At 42.9% G+C, this 21,256-nt stretch overlaps 2 protein-coding genes and 1 pseudogene across 3 annotated transcripts in view; 2 read left to right on the forward strand and 1 right to left on the reverse strand.

Moving 5' to 3' along the window:
* wdr70 (WD repeat domain 70) overlaps positions 1-1,566 on the reverse strand; it is a 74,923-nt gene extending 73,357 nt beyond the window's left edge. Inside the window, exon 1 of the mRNA XM_083657780.1 lies at positions 1,470-1,566. The gene's annotated coding sequence lies outside the window, so the exon portion shown is untranslated. The remainder of the gene's footprint in view (positions 1-1,469) is intronic.
* LOC310795710 (pre-mRNA-splicing factor syf2 pseudogene) lies at positions 1,550-3,114 on the forward strand (annotated as a pseudogene). The gene has a single exon. The product of its transcript is annotated as a pre-mRNA-splicing factor syf2 pseudogene (transcript).
* A 5,888-nt stretch (positions 3,115-9,002) lies between these two features.
* LOC310795376 (NACHT, LRR and PYD domains-containing protein 12-like) lies at positions 9,003-19,067 on the forward strand (the record flags this gene model as incomplete). Its single annotated transcript, XM_083657408.1, has 7 exons — positions 9,003-10,606; positions 10,715-11,059; positions 15,252-15,419; positions 15,526-15,702; positions 17,731-17,913; positions 18,027-18,200; positions 18,890-19,067. The coding sequence occupies 7 exons, from the start codon at positions 9,003-9,005 to the stop codon at positions 19,065-19,067; spliced, it is 2,829 nt and encodes a 942-aa protein (XP_083513534.1).
* Positions 19,068-21,256: the final 2,189 nt, after the last annotated feature.

Genomic DNA, 21,256 nt, shown 5'->3' on the forward strand with positions numbered 1-21,256 from the left:
GTCAAAGTTGACTTCTATGGGTTTGCATTGAGTTTAGTCAGAAAGCCCAAGTCGTTTCATGGGTCGCTCAAGGGTACCATGTTAGTAACAAGTGGCGCATAAGGGACGGGACAAAGCGTCAATATGCTACGTGGTCGGAGTGAGAACGTGTTTGAAAGATCAGCAGGTGTGTGAACACAACCATTAGCCCTCGTCTGCCTGCCTGCATGTCTATCAATTGTCTGTTTATTTTTTGTGTATTCCGTTTTGTTTTTCTCCTCTCCTGTCATGATACTGTATGGCTTCATTGTCTCTATGTCTGCTTGCTTGCCTGCATGAAGCTTGTTATTGTGCTTTTATCCTGCAATCAACACCGTGCCCAGGGACTGTAGTTGAAAAGTAGCTACGCCACCCAGCTAAAACTGGCACATTTGCAGCAATGCTGATGTGCATTGTCCCCTATCTAAACTAAACTAAGCAGAAGTAGACGAGGGAGGTAGAATTAAACAACACAGAATGGTGATATGGTCTTGGGCAATGGCAAGCCAGGGATATTATTGTTTCTGTATATGATGCCATAATCACATCGTATCTTCCCAAGTCCCTAACAAGACCTCTTGGACAAGACAGAGACAAAATAAATCGACTTTTGTAGCCTACATAAGGCAACAATTGCCTACGCAGGTATCTGCCAATCAGTTTGGCATACTACACATAACGCATTACATAATTTCATCTTGAATGACAACTGCAAGAGGCTAGGCTAGCCTAAATTAGCAACCAAGCCTGTTTATTTTTCACATCTTGGCAAAAGTTAGCAAGCTATTAGCCTTATGCATGTTGCAAATGCAGTCTCCAATCGATGTCATTCACGTTACATGTAACATGTGTAAACATAAATTAGTAACTTAAACACACAAATAACAATATAAACGTTGCTACCTTCATTCACTTTGTTGGGATCCATGTTTTCAACTAGAACATTACCTCTGACCCCGGAAGTTGTTTATGCCGCGTTCAAAGCAAGCTGGTTAAAAACCTCGCGTCACAACCCTATGGTCACAACAGAGCATCGGGTTAATAACCGCACACTCAGATATTTGATTACCAATAAAGTGAGAGAAGTTACATTTAAATTAATACACAGGTTCTACCCGGTTCTACCCAGCAAAATCCTTTCTTAAAAGATATAAGCGGGACATTGAGTCCATAGATTGAGTCTGTCTGAGTGCTGGATCAAAATCAGGAGGATAGTATTTATTCAATACTTTTCTTTCAGACATGGCTGATTTTGGTAGAAACCCAACTTAGGAAACAAAAGTAGGTATAAATGTATCAGCTCAGCTCTCGCAGTAGTCTGTCTGATCGATGGGCCGATGGGGGCTTTATATAGTACCGGGAGAAGGGCTTTTATGATGTCATAACTGACGTCACTTGGGCAACTGACGTCACCCTGCAAAGGTGCCATAGAGAAGATCCACACTCCATACCAGTTGGTGGCGGCAATGCTCCTTGTTTTCCAACCGCCAATAAATATCAAAAAAGAAGAAGAAGAACTTCCTGTCTTCTTCCTCTGTCTAGCACATCGCACAACGATGGCGTCATGTACCGAGGAGGCTGCTTTGGCTGCTGACGAGGAAGCGACTGAAAGCCTCGCATCGGAGAAGAGAGAAGCGAGACTTAGAAAGTTTCGGGAATTACATTTCAAACGGAATGAAGCACGCAAGCTCAACCACCAGGAGGTTGTGGAGGAGGACAAGAGACTGAAACTCCCAACCAACTGGGAGGCCAAGAAAGCACGGCTGGAGTGGGAGCTTGCTGACGGTGAAAAGAAAAAGGAGTGTGCCGCTAGAGGGGAGGACTATGATCGCGTGAAGCTGCTTGACATCAGTGCTGATGACGCAGAGCGCTGGGAGAGGAAGAGGAAGAAGAAGAACCCAGACCCAGGATTCTCAGGTTATGCTGAGGCCCAACTCCGACAGTACCAAAGGCTCACCAAGCAGATCAAGCCAGACATGGAGGGCTACGAGAGACAGAGAGAGGTGTGTGGCGAGGACTTCCACCCCACCTCCAACAGCCTGATCCACGGCACCCACGTCCCCACCAAGGACGGCATTGACCGCATGGTGGAAGACGTGGAGAAACAGATCGAGAAGCGAGCCAAGTACAGCCGACGCAGGGCCTACAACGACGACGCCGACATCGACTACATTAACGAGAGGAACGCCAAGTTCAACAAGAAGGCGGAGCGCTTCTACGGCAAATACACGGCAGAGATCAAACAGAACCTGGAGAGAGGAACAGCTGTGTAGCTGGCCCCACCACCTCTTGGTACATTTACAATTGATCCGTTTTGTCTCCACTGAGGAGGCTTGGAAACTTTTCATTCACAGTACTAGCTGTACATAGAATACTCATGGCGTACCGCAGGGATGACGTCATTTTGTAGTCTGAAGGCAGAAGTCCCGGACATGGTGGAGTTTGGGGGGAGGGGTGGATGGGGTTTTGGAATGGGGATTTGGCTTGGGTGCATAAAATGGGGTCTGTGGTTAACAAGTTTGTGGGAGTGCTAGTTTGTGTTCGGCAGGGTAGTCTTAACGAACGTGAATCACTTTTATGCCGTTTGAAGCGTTTTCTGAAAATCTCTAATCTAAAAAAAATGCATTTATGTTTTGGGGGTCATGGAGGTGATTCACGTTTGTGAGGATGGTCCTGCTGAGCAGGAATGACCACTCCCATGGACTTTTGTTACCCACATACCTTGTTTTATGGCATTTAGGTGGAGTCCCCATTCTGGGGCCCCATTCGCTTTTCCCCCTGGGCTCCAACATGCTACTTTTAATCTGGACTCATTCCTGTGCTGCTCTATATACATGCATTACAATGTTGAAATACCATGGACTGTGTATTGTGAAGCAGTTGTCTATAACATTTTCTTTTTTAAATATATATATGCTTTTCCGTTTCAACCATTTGGATAAATACAAGGTTAACTTGGATGTGAGCTGAACGATAATGCCAGTTATTTATACTATGTTGTTGTTTGGTGTTCCTCTGTACGGTGTGAGCAGTGAAAACAAACAGCCTTCATATTATTCTTAGCCTTTATTTTTAAATAAACCACTTTAAATGAAAAAAAAAAACTTGCGTCACAATTTGATTTTGTCACCCTGCCTGGTTCCGGCCTAGAGCCCGCGCTAGACAGGAAGTAACAGCGGAAATAGCTCGTTTACTTGACAATTAGACACAACGAATCAGAAAATAAAACGGCAAAGAACAAAACAAAAGATGGACGTACCGAACAAATTTTTTGAAGAAGTTCTTGTAGAACCATTGCGGATTCACAATCTCACATATTTTAAGCCAATACAGAAGCTTTACTTTTCAAACAAATGGCCAGTTGATGGAATAGTTATAACGCTAGTTGTCTGTCCGCTGTTATCGATAATGGACGATCGAGTACAACAGTTGAGTTGAAGCATCTATGCTCCCTGTGCTGGCCTGGGAAAGACATGGACATTGACCATAAGATTTCACATGGCGAGTACTCCATTGTCATTGTGTTGACAACAACACAAGTAGTATAGTAGGGTTAGCACATTGTTGTTGTTCTTTTCAGGCTCTAGCTAACGTAACCTCGCCGCGTCAAGCTAACGGCAACAAAGACGTTTTTTTGGCGCACTTATTTCCGGTTCCTTGGTTCCTTAGCAGTACAGTCAGCAGCTATGATAGCACGAGCCAGTCAGGGGGAGGAAGTCCATATATGGTCCATCCGGTCATGGGGCACAGGACATTACGTCATCACAGGACAACGCGATTGGCTGGCTCTGTTTGTTTCAAATCTGAGCCAGCCAATCACGTTGTCCTGCGCTGTTTGGGACCGTGTATAAAAGGCGACCGCTGAGCGGGGTGGGTGGGGGGAACCAGAGGAGAGGAGAGGAGGAGAGAGGAGAGGGGGAACCAGAGAGGCTGCCTGGAGAGGAGGGGGGCAGAGGGGGAGGGGGAGAGAAGGGGGGAGAGGAGACAGGGAGGGGAGAGAGAGGAGAGGGGGAGAGTGGAGAGGAGAGCGCCGCCAGCGGCACCACCCCGCTGGACAGAGGAGAGGAGAGGGGGAGAGGAGGAGAGAGGGAGGGGGGGAGAGTGGAGAGGAGAGCGCCGCCAGTGGCACCACCCCGCTGGGCAGAGGAGAGAGAGGGGGAGAGTGGAGAGGAGAGCGCCGCCAGCGGCACCACCCCGCTGGGCACAGACACCCAGCCCCACCCCCACACCAGGCTGCACCACCCAGGCCAAGTGCCCCTCTGCTGGGCAGACACCCAGGGCAGCCACTCCCACCACCAGGCTGCCACCACCCGCCCTGCCCCTCACCCCGCCCGGGTCCCACACCTCCGGCCGAGACCCTCCTCCAGAACCCCGCGCACCAGGCGGACCCGGTGCATGGCGCGACGCAGTAAACAAACTCATGTTTCTCTCGTCACCAGTCATGCTGGACATCAGTACAAGTGTGAGATCCCTCTCATTCCCGCAAATATGTAACGTAGCCTACGTAAATACAGTGTTGTGTAGTGGAAGCCATCATCTTGCTCTACAATGACCAGAATTTGTATGTAGGTATGTTTGATGTGTTGTATTTAGTGATGTTTGAAAGATTGAAATATTTACAAAAGATTTTGTAGTCTGAAAAACACCAGTAGGTACAAATAAATTCCTGCAAAGATTCAAAAGTGAACTTCAAACTGGCATCACGTTTTCAAAACTAAAGCTTCAACTTTTCTTGAAGCTTTCAAACTGACAGTGATCTCACATCACACCACATCTCTCTCGTGCATACACAAAGCCTGAAGCACCTGCCGGGGAAACTCTTCACTGTCAGGTGAAAAGAAGCAGCTGGCAACTGCACATGTATCGGAGGAAGCATGTGCTAGTCTACGGCTCTCCCCGGATTGGCAGAGGGGGTGGAGCAATGACCGGGACAGTAGGGGGAATTGGCGAAGTACAATTGGGGAGAAAATTGGAGGAAATTCAGAAAGAAAGAAAAAGAAATGTGGTTCAGGGCTGGGTCAAGGTGGCAAACTAGCATAGTACTTGTTGAGTTTCTTTAAGTTGAGTTCCAGATGGTTGGGGTTTACCAACAGCACAGGTCATGTTAAGCATTGAAACTATATTAAGTATACTGTTTGGCCCAGGTCTGGTTTGGTTAGGCCATGTGTTGAGCACTCAATAGAAATTGTAGGATATGTATAGTGGCCTGTGTGCAGGCTTTTTAGTATGTGAAGTAGGGTCATATACAGTAGGTGAAGAGGTCTTCAGTCTGTTAGACATTCATCACAGCAGAGGTCAAATAATCTTGCATTGTAACAAACTCAGTTATTAGCCTTTGATTTGCTAAATCCACTTCATTGATATCATCATATCCTGTAAACAGGTCAATGGGCCACTTCCAAAAGGACTAACCCAATGAGTGAGCTGGAGCACACGAAGTCACTTAAATAAATTTAATAAAGGTACAAAACTGACGTTTCGACGCGCACTGCGTCTTCTTCAGAGTCAAAAAAAAAAAAAAATCATCATATCCTATTTGATGACAATTTTCATGCTAAAACATTAATTTAATAATGAGTAATATTAATTATTGTGATTGTAATACATAGGATTGTTTTGTGTTTTTCTGCAATTGCTGGTCAATCGCAGCATGTATTTCTGTGTAGAAATATTTATATATACTGTACAGATGATGTTTTTTCATCCCAAAACGTGAGTTATTTGTAGCTCGACTTAGATCATGCCAGTCATTTCCCAGAAATATTTCTAAACGGTTATTGTCTATAATGAACATGACAGTGAAACTATATTAAATTGTCTACAAAATATCCTGTCTAAGGAAGGCCACTGGCTGACTCTGACAACATGTATTGTCTTTCGGGGAATTGTAACAATGTTGCGAAGCAATCACTAAAAATATGAGAAAAGGAGGACGATGCTCACTAGTTGTTTTTCCACGTCTGCTTGTATTTCAGCTGTTACACAACTTTTCACATTTTCCCTGCAGATCTTGTAACTTATTGTTGTACATATTCTAGAAGGTCATTAGCCTATTTTTTGGTTGACAACAGGCTACCTTACTTGGAAACACACCATATGTATAGGCCTTTTTTGGGCTTTTGGCTTGCTAAGCTTTGAATACACAATTACACAAAGAATATAATGCTCAGTAACTTTGTGGGATCATATATTCATTTTCTTTTTCTGCCCCCCGCCTTCCTGTGTGTGTGTGTGTGTGTGTGTTTGAGAGAGAGAGAGAGAGGGAGAGAGATAAGAGAGATTCCTTCTAGTCCTGAGGTCACAGGAAAGAACAGTATAAAAAAAGAGGTAACGCATCAGAGGACAGTCCATAAAATGCCCCGCAATTTACATATTCCACTATCCACAAACAAATACTTTCTCCACTGTTTTGGAAATTGATCTCAAATCCTTACCAAGGCCGGTAGACATCATTGGGCACTTCGGCAGAGGTAGGCTAATTCAGTTATATGTTTTGAAATGGCCTGTATTTTGCGATATGGAATGTGTTTCATAAACATTAATTTGGTTGAGCATTTAGGCTATATTCTGTTTAACAGAAATCAAGTGAATGTTATTTAGGCAAAGGCATTTGTGCAGACAACCGATCAATTCAACACGGAAGGACTCTTTCTTTCTGGCTAGGTCATCATCATTCACATGACATTTTCCGTAACAAGCCAGGCAGTTACTGGTCTCTTGGAACACAGCAGGCAATAATATACACTTTTTTTATTATCCTAGAAGTGTTGTTGTTACCTATTCGACACTCCAGTCCAGTTGGGGGCGACAATGCACCATTAAGTTATTTTACCAAACCGCCATAACACCAAAGAAGAAGAAGGCAGCCCTCCAGTCCAATGCTGCCCAGAGCCTGGTGGCGCGAGGTTAATGCTCAAATTAAGCGTGTTTCTATCACGGTTTCGACCCAAGTGCGACAACTACAAACAAGCTAACATTGACTAAATCGATCCGCCAGGTCAGTAGTCTAGTTCATTTTGGTATGTTCAGCTTCACTAGGATATGCGCACAGGAAAGCACTGACGCTAACGTTACTTTGAGTTTCTTTCATTTTCCCTTTTGCTTCCCTTCATGTCTTGCAGTAAACACAAATGACAGCATTGCAACTGCAACCAACATAACTGTCCCAGAATCATCTACGCTAACGTTACAAAGCTAAATCTCATCCGCAGTCCCAGGTGATCCAAATACAGGTGTTTTATTTTATTATTTTTGTGTTCGAATAACCATACGTATTTTTGTGTTTATTACCACTGTCTCTGTATGGAAGATGAATGGGGATTTTCTCAGTTTATGAATGGATGCAACCAGTAAGCAGAGATGGGCGAAAATACATCATAAAGTATTTTGATACAAATTACAAATACTTGCTCAAAAAATGTATCACAATACAAATACAAAATACTGGCCTGAAAAATGTATTTGAGATGCAAATACGTATTTTGTATTTTGAAAATACATAAAAATACATTTTATAAAAACTGATAAAGAGCTGCAACAATTAGTCAATCCATCAATTCATTGCCAAATATTACATTAATTGCCTATTTTGATCATCTATTCATCATTTTGAGCCATTTCTGTAAGGAAAATGTCCTAATTCTCTGATTCCAGGTTCTCAAATGTGAAATGTTCTGGTTTCCTAGATGGTAAATCGTCTCTTTAGCCCTCTGTGACAGTATTCTCCTTTGTGTACCCTCTAACACACTACAGTTCTTTCAGTTTGAGCTGTTTTTCAGCACAGCTAATTCCTCCCTCACTTGCAGCTGTTAATCACCTTCTGTGAGGGCTTTTGACTTACAGGCAGCATTTCTACATGTTAACCTCAAGTTTTGGAACTTTGACCATGTTAGCCCTAGATATCTGACATCATAACAGTATCCCTGGAGATGATGTGCCATGGCTGCAGTTATGGAAATCGCCGGCTCCATGGCCTCCCAAAATCATGACTGACTGACAGACAGACACCGCCCACCCACCTTGGTGCGATCGTGCAACTGTGCGCTCATACTACATCAGTTGCTCGAGTGACATCACTGATGACATCACAACTGCCTGAGTGACATCACAGTTGGGCAATCAGTTGCTCGAGTGACATCACTGATGACATCACACTTGATCGAGTGACATCACTGATGACATCACAATTGCTCAAGTGACATCACTGATGACATCACTGATGACATCACAATCGTGACGCACACTGCCGCCACGCACACTGCCACCCACTTTGCCAATTTTAATTAAGAAGATAATTAGTTGTGTCTTTCTAATATGATACACTGGTTTGAATATGCAGTAAACTGTTTCATTTGCAGATAGGCCAGTGCATGCAATATCTAATCATCAATTTATATTAGTAATTTATCTCTGGGGGAATTTCCACCAATACAAGGCTTCATACTAGTTTAGATGAAGAAGTGATGTGAAGTCTGACTCAAGACCCACCCTACTCTGCCTCTGATTTGTGGTTGAGTTTGTTCTGAGGGTAAGCCAATCAGAGGTAGAGTAGAAGTGACATGTCAAATTTTGTTTCTCCACAGTTTAAACCTGTGTCAATGGTAAGAATCTGTCAATTTGAGAATAAAATGACATAAAATTAGGGAAAAAGGTATTTTATGTATTTAAAATACACAAAATACAAGGTCTGAAAGTATTTTGATACAAATTACATCTTATTTTTCTCGGTCCAGCCAAATACAAATTACAAAATACACAAATGTATTTGAAATACGTATTTTAAATACATGTATTTCAAATACTGCCCATCTCTGCCAGTAAGTTCTAGTCGTCTTTCCCTCCCTGATGCAGCCGTGGTCTTTCGTTGTTTAGGCTACTTACTCAAATTTAAAGCAACACTGATCCTTGCAAGCAACCAAACCAAATACTTTTCATTTAACCGACCCCATATCTTCTCATTTTTTTCAGGGACCTCTCCTGCCGTGATGGATCTGAGAAATAGGCTCAAAACCATACTGAAGAAGAAATATCAGAATTTGAATGGGGCGCACTCTGAATACCCAGTACTACCTGCAAGACTTTGCCTTGAGGGGCTAAAGTGTGATACTTTCTCAATCTCAAATATTTTAACAAATGCACATGTTCATTATGAACATAAACGCAGCAAAAGAACAATTCTCACGTCAGGAGTGTCTGGAATTGGAAAGACCACAGCTGTACAGAGTTGCAGTCTCGAGTGGGCCGAGGGAAAGCACCTTCAAGGCATCCACCTCCTGTTTCCTCTCAACTTCTGGGAGTTGAATTTGGTGAAAAAGAAATTGAGCTTGATTGAACTTCTCCGTACATTTTACCCAGAACTGAAGGAACTCAGAGCTTCTGACCTGAAGTGTGGCTCAGTGTGGCTTTTCCTTGATGGACTGGATGAGTGTCAGCTGCCCCTAAACTTCAGCCGTGCAGCAGTGAAAGATGTGTCACAAGTATCCACAGTGGATGGTCTGGTGACCAGTCTGATCAGAGGGAATCTACTTCCTGATGCCCACATATGGATGACGAGCCGGCCGGCAGCAGTAACGCGCATCCCTCTCGACCATTTGCTCGAAGTGACTGAGATGCAAGGGTTCAGCGATGAACAGCAGGAGCAGCACTTCAGAGCGATTATCCGCAATGACGATCTGGCCAACAAAGTGATCGACAACGGGAAAATATCAAGGAGTCTCGACTGCCTCTGTCAGATACCGCAGATCTGCTCCATCATGGCACGCGTTTTGAAGAATCACGTGCAGGAAGCAGATTATGGCTTCAAGATTAAACCCATGAATCTGACTCAGATTTATACAAATTTGATCATCGACGCACAAGTGACAAACCCAGTAGATAAGAACATTATTGTCAAGCTAGAAAACCTTGCAATGGATCGTTTGACACAAGGCAATGTAATGTATGAACGTGACCTTCTAGAGGGTGGAATAAGTGTCAGTGAAGCATCAACGTTCTCCAGAAAGGTCCCGCTTGTGTTGAAAGAGGAGAGAGGGCTGCATAACACCACAGTGTATCGCTTTGGTCACTCCAGCATTCAAGAATACTTTGCTGCAGCATCTTTTTTGAAGCTGGTGTGGTCAGAAGAAGCCCATCTTCACGATGACGCTCAGTCTGCGCTGTTCCTTGCCTGCCGACCCCTGGTGAACCAGGCACGGGAGAGTCTGATGGGAGAATTTGATGTGTTCCTGCGCTTCATCTTCGGCCTCCTGAAGCAAACTGGTAGGATGGATCCCACCAATCCACTGCTTGACTACACCAAGCATAAGATCCTGGAGAGCATGAACTCTGAGAGCGCTATGGGCCTGCTGCAATGTCTGGGGGAGTTTGACAGGCATGTTTTCCTGAGCGATGTCAAGTTCTTACGCAAGGTAGAAGAAGAGGCGCACAAGATAAGAGAAGCGCTGCCGTTCACCGAATGGACATACTGGGATAATCGGTTCCAAAGATTGTTTTTCGGAGGGCAAAGCGTTTTTCAGATGAATGTGTCCGATAGATGTGATGAGAAACTCCTGAGGCAACTACCAGCTGTTTTGAAATCAAAGAAAGCGATGTAAGTCATAAGTGTTATTGAACGTTTTGCAAATACAGTTGTTTTAAACACTCTCCGTTATGGTGCCCAATATTTGTGACCTGTCACTGACTCCCGTCTCCTTTGCAGGCTGCGTTTCTGTAACGTGACAGAGAAATGTTGTCCAGCCCTGGCAGCAGTCCTGAGCACCAGAGACTCGTACCTCAGAGAGCTGGACCTGGGGTACAACAGCATCCGGGACAGTGGAGTGAAGGAACTCATGGAAGGGTTGGTAGATAAAGACTGCAAACTGGAAATGCTCAGGCTGCATGGCTGCGGAGTGACGTCGCGTGCCTGTGGGTACCTGGCTTCGATCTTGTGTCACTCCCCCAAACTGAGAGCGCTGGATCTCAGCGGGAACGCAATAGGAGACGATGGACTGCTCCAGCTTGCATATGGTGTTCAATCTCCAGGCTGCTGTTTAGACACACTGAAGTAAGTGACTTTGTGTGATGTGCGCACAGAATGTTTGTGTTGTGTATGTATTATGTAACATAACTGTTTTTTCCTCTCGCATTTTAACTCATTGAATGCCAAGGACGGACATGTTCGTCATTTCAAATAGTAACGTAGAGTGCCAAGGACGGACATGTTCGTCAATTGCGTTTTTTGACGGTGGGGCGTCGATCAAAGCCTTCTGCCTCTGATGTACAAATATTATAGCTATTGGATGTGTCTAACCTATTTTACAGAACCCTTAGGTGGCGACAGTGCTCTCCACATAACAGAAAGGCAAGGAAAAAACAAAGAAGAAGTCGTTATGGAAACGGAAATCGCATCGCATCCGTATGCATCGATATGCTGAAGCACGTTACTGCAGCTGTGCCTGCAGCAGCCAATCTGCTCCCACAATTGAGCCGCTCCGTGTCGGTTGCGACAGCACATCTGCACATCCACACCGTGGAGTTGTTATTATTCTCAACTGGAAGCATCGTTGCCGGTGACAAACACACGCGGAACGCTGTAAAAAAGCCTGGCTGTTCCGCACCCTTCACTGTGCGCACAGCAAACTCAGCAGAGAGCCACCACAGACAGGAGGAGGAGTGTGCAGTTGAGGCGAGGCGGGGCGGGGCGGGGGGGGGGGGGGCACGCAGAGCAGCACGCAACACCCAGACAGACCCAGGCAGCAGGACAGGATTGACAAACGCAAGCCAGAATATCCGATACCCACCAGCAGCAAATCAAAACCAGCAAGAAGCTGCAACCAGCAGCGCACGCAGGGGCCAGCGCTGCTGGTTGTAGCTAAAAATATTATTCTGCCAAACAAAATTCCCTGGCCTAAACTGTTTTATTGAAGGAAATTATTTTTGAGGTGTGACTACATTAGAAAAGATTAGCTTCAGAGTCAGTGATGTGCTTGAAATGATTAATTTCACAAAAGGCCAATTATCTCAGCTTCTAGAAAAAAATTGCTTTTTTTGGATGAATCAAGCTATCTTCTCCGGCTCATAACTAAAGAACGGAAAATGGGATCAATAAACTTTTTTTTGCAGATGATAGAATAGAGTCTCATCGTTCTTTGTGCGTGTTCAGTGTTTACATAGTAATATCACACAATATTCTGTGGGCCTCGAGAAATCACTGAAAACGCTCTGAAACTCTGGCACTGGGAGCGTCCGTTCTCCAAAAGTGGCTGGCACTCAATGAGTTAAAAGCAAACGGACAAAATGAAAAAAGAAACAACAATAATGTTCACAAACGATAGACTTGAGAGTTTACTTGCACATCTTACTACTATAATAAGGTTGCGCGGCGCACAATTGCTCGAGTGACATCGGCGATGACATCGCAAAGACAGAGTGACATCACTGATGACAAGAAATGGGCTTGAGCCAGAGAAACTCCGGTTGAGTGTGCGAAGAAAACACACGAGTTGACATGAGTTTAGTCACACCAAAAACCAGTGCGCCCATGGCACATCGTCTGCAGAGTCTCTACCGTATCAAAATGACAAAATGCAGAAGAGAACATGCTTTTGTTCAATGAGTTAAAAGAGGATATGAAACAAATTCACTGATTTGGGTAACAGAAACTAAGTGGCATTAGAATTCAATTTGTTAAGAACGCCAACATGATCCAGTTCATGTATATACAATATATACTCAGTGTATTCTTTACAGTGGCGCTGGAAGGACTGTTAGGTAGGCGGTGCTGTGAGGAATGGACTCTCGGTGCTGCCCGCAAGGGCAGCGCCAAAGAAAATTTGACGTTTTTTGGACTAGAAGAATATTTAATTTTAAATTAACATAAGGATTATACTGTTGTGATGTCATTATTCAGTATCTTCTCCTTTTCTCACTCACTTTCATGTAAGCACCTGCTCTCCCTTTAGTCGTTTTACACTACAACAGACAGCAACACAGGCATAAACACGGAACTTATTATTGTTATTATGGAAAACCAGATTATGATGAAAATCAAACACTTTTGAAGAGAGAGCGTATGAAATAAGATTAGAGCTGGGAAGCACAAACTGTTTTTTAATGCGTTTTGTTGCTGTTATAAACACAAGACAGCCAAATCCAACAATTTCAAAAATCCCATCTCTTGCCACCAGGGGGTGCTGCAGCACCCTCAGCACCCACCTTCCAGCTCCCTTGATTCTTTATATACGTTTCCTGTGAAGTAACAAGTGTGTGGTAAAGTGTGTGGTAAACCCCAGTGGTACTCAAACTTGCCCTACTCACGAGCCGCATGCATGCATTTTCCCGAACCCATGGCACAGACACAAAGAAAACCTTGAGTTCCCAGTCCTCTTTAAAATGTTCCATATTCCTCTTCAAATCTGCGTTTCTCATGTTTTTTTTACCATTTTAGCTTCATGCATGGAGTTTGCACTTTTCTCACGTACCTGCAAAGAGACCTGAGATAAGATAATAGATTGATGTGACTTGAGAATGCGAAAGAAGTGTTGAGGAATTCTGCCAACAATATTTTATTGTTGTTGTTGTTGTTTTGCCATAAAGGAGCCACGTGCCAAGTATTAGAACGATTTGGATTCAACAATAAATCAGTGCAGTTGATCAAAACACTGTATCAAGGGCCTTCTGCTAGAATTAAAATCAACGGTAACTTGACTGATAGAATAAAGTTAGAGATCGACCAGGCAAGGTTGTTGCTCGTCTCCAGTTCTCTTCGCGATTTTTATTGAACCTTTAGCTCAGGCAATTCGACAAAATATCGAACTCAAAGGGGTCACAATAAAAGGAGACGGAGTAGAGCATAAAATTGGCCTTTTGGCAGATGATATAATTGCTTTCCTCGAACAACCAAACACAACGCTCCCTATCCTGATGAAGCTCTTGGAATCATATGGTCATCTCTCAGGATACAAAATTAATGTTTCCAAGACTCAGATTCTGTGTGGAAATCTCAGATGAAGACTGGCTAGAAATGTGGAAGACGCACCAAACAACCACCAATTCACGGACCTGGAGGGAGTTCTCATGGAAAAATCTGATCAGATATTTTATAACACTGAGAATAAAAAGTAAACAGCTACACAAACGACAGAAATGTTGGAGAGATTGTGGGTCTTTTGATGTTGATCACTCTCATGTCTTTTGGAATTGTCAGAAAATTAAAAAAATTTGGGGAAATGGTATCTGAGGAACTCCAGCAAATATTAGGTTATGGAAACCTTGAGAGCGGTTTGGTCCTTTATCTGTGTAACTTTTCAGAACGTACTGTCTCGTTGAGCGATAGATATCTGATTAAAATACTGTTGGTAGCAGCCAAGAAAGCTATCACTAGGAACTGGGGAAGAGAAACGCCACCAACAAAAGAACAACAATTGTAGAAGATATTTATTTAATGGAGAAACTGACACACATCCTGAGGCTACAAGAGGAAAAAATGGAGGGTAAATGGGGAAAAATGGACCATGTACAAGACACCAAAAGAGGACACTGTTACGGAGACGTTAACTGAATGACATGATGCCAAAAGTAGAGACTTACCCCAAGCTTTTATCTTTTATTTTATGTTATGTTCCCCCCCTTGTCTGTAATGTATTTCATTTATTTTGTTGTCAATCAAAATTTAAGTGACCAAAAAAAAAGGAGCCACGTGTGGGTCGAGAGCCTCGGGTCGAGTATTATACTTGATAGTAGAATTAGCAGCTTTATCTTGAAGACTTGCAGCTCTAAATGAGCTGTGAATGTTCAACAACATGAGTGGAAAGATGACTTATTACTAGGGGTGTCACGATATTTCGTTGCACGATATATCGTGATATCGAAACGTCACGATATCCGTATCGTCAGAAAAAAATTATATCGTAAAAAAAAAAAAGAGGTTTCGATTTCAACGGGACTCACATGGTTAAATAAATGATAAATAAATACATAAAAATTATTTACTTTTGTTAAAAAAAATATTGTTAAAATATCGTATCGTTATCGTGAACCCAATATCGTGTATCGTATCGTGAAATGAGTGTATCGTGACACCCCTACTTATTACAGCTTAACAGAACAAGCTCTCTCAACAGGAACATGAATACAGGATGCTTCGTGTCACAGGGTTCGGGTAATCCATAGTGCCACCTGCAGCAGTTAGCTTATTTATAATCCTTTTTCATATTTGGCATATCCATTATGTTGATATGTAATCCTTTTCATTATAGGCTGTCACAATGCAACATCAAGGAGAAGGGGTGCTGCTCTCTGGCCTCGGCTCTGCAGAAGAATCGCCACCACCTTAAAGTGCTGGATCTGGGCAGCAACGCAATCGGAGACAAGGGGGCCATTGAGCTCTTCGAAAAATTGGATATATCAAACCTTACAAGGCTGGAGTGAGTATGGTCTTTTCCTAAATATTATAGATTCATTCACTTCTGATTGTTCTCATGAGTGGATTGATGCCAGCTGTCCAGTCGCCTAATAATTGATCTTTGGCAGGATGTATCACTGCAACCTCACAGCGTTGAGTTGTGACAGAATCTCCACAGCTCTGAAGTCTGAATCCAGCACTTTGGCCGACCTCAATTTGAGCAACAATGACCTGAAGGACGCAGGATTTGAGCTGATCTGCAAAGGCATGTATGCGTCTGCGTGGTGTCGGCTGGAGAAGCTCAAGTAAGAACTCCTTTCTTTAATCGTTTTTTTTACAATCACTTGGCACAATGGCACCCATTTCAGAACCTTGTGGTCATTTAAAAAAACTCTAGACACAAGACTAAAAAAAATGGCTATCAGTTGGAACGGGCTGTCAGTGTCCAATTTTCAAAACATTGCATTGTGCATTCATACAGTAAACCTTGCACTTGCAGAATCATTGATTAAAATATTCATTTATCATGAAATACCATGGGAACATTAAAGGGATAGTTCACATTATAAAGTCTAGCCCTATTTGCTACTTAGCAATGATGATGTTGATTGGTAGAGTTCTTTCTCAGCACAATCCATGCTGCTCCTCATAGTAGCTCTGGAAAGTTGGTCAAAAATGAAAGCAAGGTCAATGTGCTCACGCTCCTGTCTGTACTGAAGCTGACTGAAGCTCACTGAAATGTACTTTGTGTGCACTGTGGGTGACATTTTAGTGCGTCTCAGTCAGCTTACATACAGGAGCGTGACCAATCAACATCGTCATTGGTAAATAGCACATAGGGCTAGGGTTCCAAAAATGTGAACTATCCCTTTATCACCCGCACACAAGACCGATTGTTTAGATCAGGGATACTCAACTTGCTTTGCCCGGGGGCCACTTTCGTGAAATGATAGGAGGCCAGGGGCCAGTTAATAAACAATCAATATACATTTTTCTGTAGCGGATTGTAGGTTTTTGGGGTGTCAGTCGAAGTTTAGTCTGACAATGTTGTGCACACCGGATAGTTAGTTAGGTTAAGTACCGTACATACATAAGTGCCTGGGTAGCGAGCAGACGGCAGTATTTGACAATTTAGCAGCTAAATCATAGATTATTGAAAGATATTCCATATTCCAGGCTGAAATGCTATAACAGAAGTAGAGTATTGGCCAGAATGACATGAACATTTGGACACTTATTCAGCGGGTATCTTGCATGTTGTGTTTAGGGATGGGCATCGAATTTCGAATTTTCAAATAATCGTTGTTATTATCAAGGTCGACTTTTATTATTGAAATTCGAAATTCGAAAAAAAAAAATTTTTTGAGTGAAATGTTGCATTGTCTCCCCTGATTCTAAGTATAGTCAAATCGCTTGGTTTGAGCAAGTAAAACAATTTTTATAAGCATTTTAAGCAAGGTTTATGGAAAAATGAATGGCGGATGAAATCCCATGAAGAGGGAGAGGGGGTGACTTTGGCACCCCTTTGGCACTCAGACCTGAGCCTACTAAATATTTAATGAACCACTCATGATTGTCAAAACTGTTTTTTATTTTCGAAAATGTCAATGTCATGTAACATGTTCTTTACTTCAGTGGTGCAATGCTTGTTTGAGCTAAAAATCCACAGCAGAAGCTTTTTATATTAATTAATAAAGCCGTAGACTTAGAATCAGGGGAGACAATGCAACATTTCACTCACAAAAAAAAAAAAAAAAAATTACATTTTTATTTTTATTTTCGAATTTCGAATTAAATTCGAATTTGGCCAGCGAATTTCGAATAGTGTTTTTGCTAGAAATGCCCATCCCTAGTTGTGTTCAGGTGCACTGTAAAAAAAAAAAAAATGCAATTCCATCGCGGGCCGCCAGTTGAGTATCACTGGTTTAGATCATACAATCATCTAGTTGTCAACCCTGTCTCGTGGATTTGGCCACAGTGTCTCATCCACATCACAATGGATGCTTTCATTGACCTGGATCACCTGCCGGCTCCATGTTACAGTATCGCTATGTTTCACTGTCTCCTCGTAACAGAATGTGAAATCAATCATAAGTAACAAGTTGGCAGTCTTGGAAAAGCGATTACAAGGGCCTGCATACAGTAATGTCAAATCTCAAAACAAGGTCTGGAAATGTGGTACATGGGACCATAGAAACAGTGTCTGATACAGAATAATGATGAAATATTACACAGATAGGTAGTCCAATTGATCAATTGTTCCATGGTAATTGGGGCCAGTGGATCTCGTTATCCTGGAACTTTAACGACATGACGTCCCCTTCTTTCTCCAGTCTTTCAAGATGTGGCATCACTGGGACGGGTTGCGTTCATCTTGCCAAAGTCCTGTCTTTGATCCCCCCCCAAGCAGTTGCGCTGACAGACTTGGACCTCAGCATGAACTGCCTCAGAGACAGAGGAGTCAAAGAAATGGCTGATGGACTGAAGAATCCCTATGGTCATCTCAAAACTCTTGAGTGAATATTTTTTCAGAACTAAGTAGATTAAGCTTTGTAAAACATTTTCTGGGGAATTACACTGTACATTGTTTTAGTGCAGCGTGCTACAGCAGACATTTGTTTTGTTCCAGCCTGAGCCATTGCAGACTGACGGAGGATTGTTGTGTGGGGCTTGCTTCGGCGTTTGCCTCTGAAGCGAGCGTTCTCACCGAGCTGGACCTCTCCGACAACAACCTTCAAGATAAGGGAGTGAAGAGACTCTGCGTGGGCCTTCGGAACACTCATTCTAAAATGGAGAAATTATCGTAAGTTGAAATTACTTCTTAAAACTAATCTTTTGACTACAGGTTTCTATACAATTATTTGTTTTTAGCAATGTTATTCTTGTTTTAATCTTCTGTAACATTCTCTAACATGACTGAGTGATAAACTGCTGACTCACCTCTACAACATTGTCTATATGGCGCTGTCTGTGCATTCCATTTGTCTCTAAGCTAGTATAAGAAAGGCGTGTTCCTTCCCCCAGGTTTAAAGATAGACGGTGGTAGTGTTGTTGTCTGACTGTTCACATTCATTTTAGCCATATTTATTTTGAGTAGACCACCATCCTGAAATGAGCTGATTAACAACAATAAAAGAGGTCACTTCTGAACAGTCATGGGAGGCACGGAAATTATGGTCCACACCTTAATCCTAATTGTTTCTCAACACGTGTGTGTGTGTGTGTGTGTGTGTGTGTGTGTGTGTGTGTGTGTGTGTGTGTGTGTGTGTGTGTGTGTGTGTGTGTGTGTGTGTGTGTGTGTGTGTGTGTGTGTGTGTGTGTGTGTGTGTGTGTGTGTGTGTGAGAAGTGCGTGTCATTAAATTAGCATGCCTTTGTCCGGTCCATGCATGCATCTACAGTAGGCGAATCATTACTACCTGCTGTATATTGTATAACTGGAATGCACAGGAACCTATATGACTATCCAAACTAATTTTCTCATCTCTCTCCAGACTGAGGAACTGTGGACTCAGATCAACGAGTATCCAGTTCCTGACCAGAGCCCTGAAGTCAAACCCCCGACATCTGGCAGAGCTGCATCTGATGGGCAACAACCTGGATGACTCGGGAATCAGATTGCTACTGGAGTTAACGAAGAACACGGAATATGAACTGCACACAATAGAGTGAGTCCTATTCAGATTCACTTTTTACTGCCAGTTAGTAATCAGATTACAAACGAGGAATTTGACTTAGTGTTAGGAATGCAGCATAGTGCTCACATCAATAGTTGGAAGACAAAAACAATAGGTAAGATAATCGCAAAGTTTAAGGTAACTTTAAAGTTGGTTATGATGGGGGGGGGGGTAGGTTCATGTAAGTGATGAGGTTCTGGCCTGTTGAGACATCGGAGGGAGGGGTGGGTGGGGGTTGGCAATGGTTTTCCTAGACCTCTTCAGCATCCTGGCAGTGTGCAGGTCATGAAGGTAATGCATACAAGTTGATACAGTGCTCCAGGCCATCTTGTCTATATACTTTGTTATTTATTATGTGTGAACCCCAGCAGAAACTATGACAAAGTAATGGTAATTGGGGTCATAAATTAACGTGGGCTCTTAAAAATGCCCTTCAAAGTTAATTAAATTCCTGTAAAATTAAAAATAAGGGGACAATTTCACCCGTTTCACCTGTTGTCGGTGAGATGTCAAATATTCACTTGTGAATGTGAATTCATCCCCCTCCCCCCCCAATATTTTATTTTCTATTTTGTTATAGAACACAAACAAAACAAACAGGCTCAGACACAATCAAATCAAATTAAACATATGAACATAATCAACATTCAATATACATATATACCTGTTTCAATCATGAGAGACCAGAGGGTAGAATGAACAAGCAAGCTTTATTCAAGAATGGCATGGCGATAAGATCTATGGCATGAAACAGCATGGCAACTAATTCTGATGGCATGGCAGCATGGCGACTAGTTCTTTGGCGTAATGACTCCGTGGTAAGATGCCTCTCTTCTTAAGGTGAGAGAGGATGGCATCTGCTCAGACTAGAATAGAGAATCCCCCCCCCCCCCCCCCCCCGTAGGGGATTCTTCAGGAGTCAAGACATTGGTGGTGGACTGGGGAGGTGGGTGGGGCGAAACACGGTTTCAGAGGATGGGATGCGATCAGCTCAGGTACAGCGACCATGGAGGAGAAGGATCAAGGAAAGAGGACGATGACACGCTGAGCGTGGCTATAAGTACTGCCACGTCATAGCCTCGGCATTGACGACATTACCGACGTCATATTGGCAAGTTGAGGGGCTGATTGGCTGTTGAGGATGGGGTGATGAGACGCACGTCACACTAGGATTACGCTTGACGTCACACTAGGATTACACTAGTCTTAGGCTAGGAGCTGACGCCTATTGTGATGTGATGTGAGGCAGCGTGTCTGGTCTTCATCTTGAAACTAGGTCGAGACCACCATATGTATTTATGTAAAGCAATTTTTTACATTCAGGCATCATCCAAGAAGCATTCATGTGCTGTTTTTTCTCTAATTATTCCAATTATATAACTCATCTTTCAGCGTCATGACGAAGTAAGACGGTGAGGAGACAGTGGACGCCAATCGACAGTACAGATGACCGCTGCACACTGAAGCAAATTGAATTGGGATTCCACTTCTATACAGTGTCATCATACATCTATATATATATATCTATACAGACTGTATAGATATATATATATATAGATATATGATGACACTGTATTACAGTGTCATCAGCTTGATGGTAGGAGAGTCCTTATCAAAGTGCCATTCCAACCGCTCCTATGACATTCACATTGCTTTGACCTCCTTTGCTTAAAGAGATATTCAACCCCAACAAATCGGAAGGATCACTCAGCCTCTAGTACACATAGTATGCTGCATATGCTGTACAATCAGGGCTGGCCAAACTACGGCCCGCGGGCCAACTGCGGCCCGCTGCCCGTTTTTAAGTGGCCCGCCATGAATTTAGAAAAAAGAAAAAAAAACATTTTTCTGTTTCAAAGTTTAAAACGGAAAACGAAAACAGGGGAAAAAACGGAAAAACAACAAAAACATTAAGAAAAAGAAACTGAAAAACAAAAACAAAAAAACGGATTCCCCCATTTTGTTTTTTCAATTTAAAACCGTTGAAAATGGGTTATACTAGTGTCCTCTAGTAAGAGAGTGGCGTCAGCGGAGGACCAAAATGCGAGAATCATTAGCCAATGAACAGCCAGGAATGGGTCTCGCGCTACTTTTGCATGCTAAAATAAAGCTGATAATGTACAATTTGATTCATTTCAAGGGATGAAATACCCTTTCAAAGTACAACACTGTCTATTTTGATGC

Source organism: Poromitra crassiceps (genome assembly GCF_964638095.1).
Source record: "Poromitra crassiceps genome assembly, chromosome: 21".
In the NCBI taxonomy this organism is placed as follows: Eukaryota; Metazoa; Chordata; class Actinopteri; order Beryciformes; family Melamphaidae; genus Poromitra; species Poromitra crassiceps.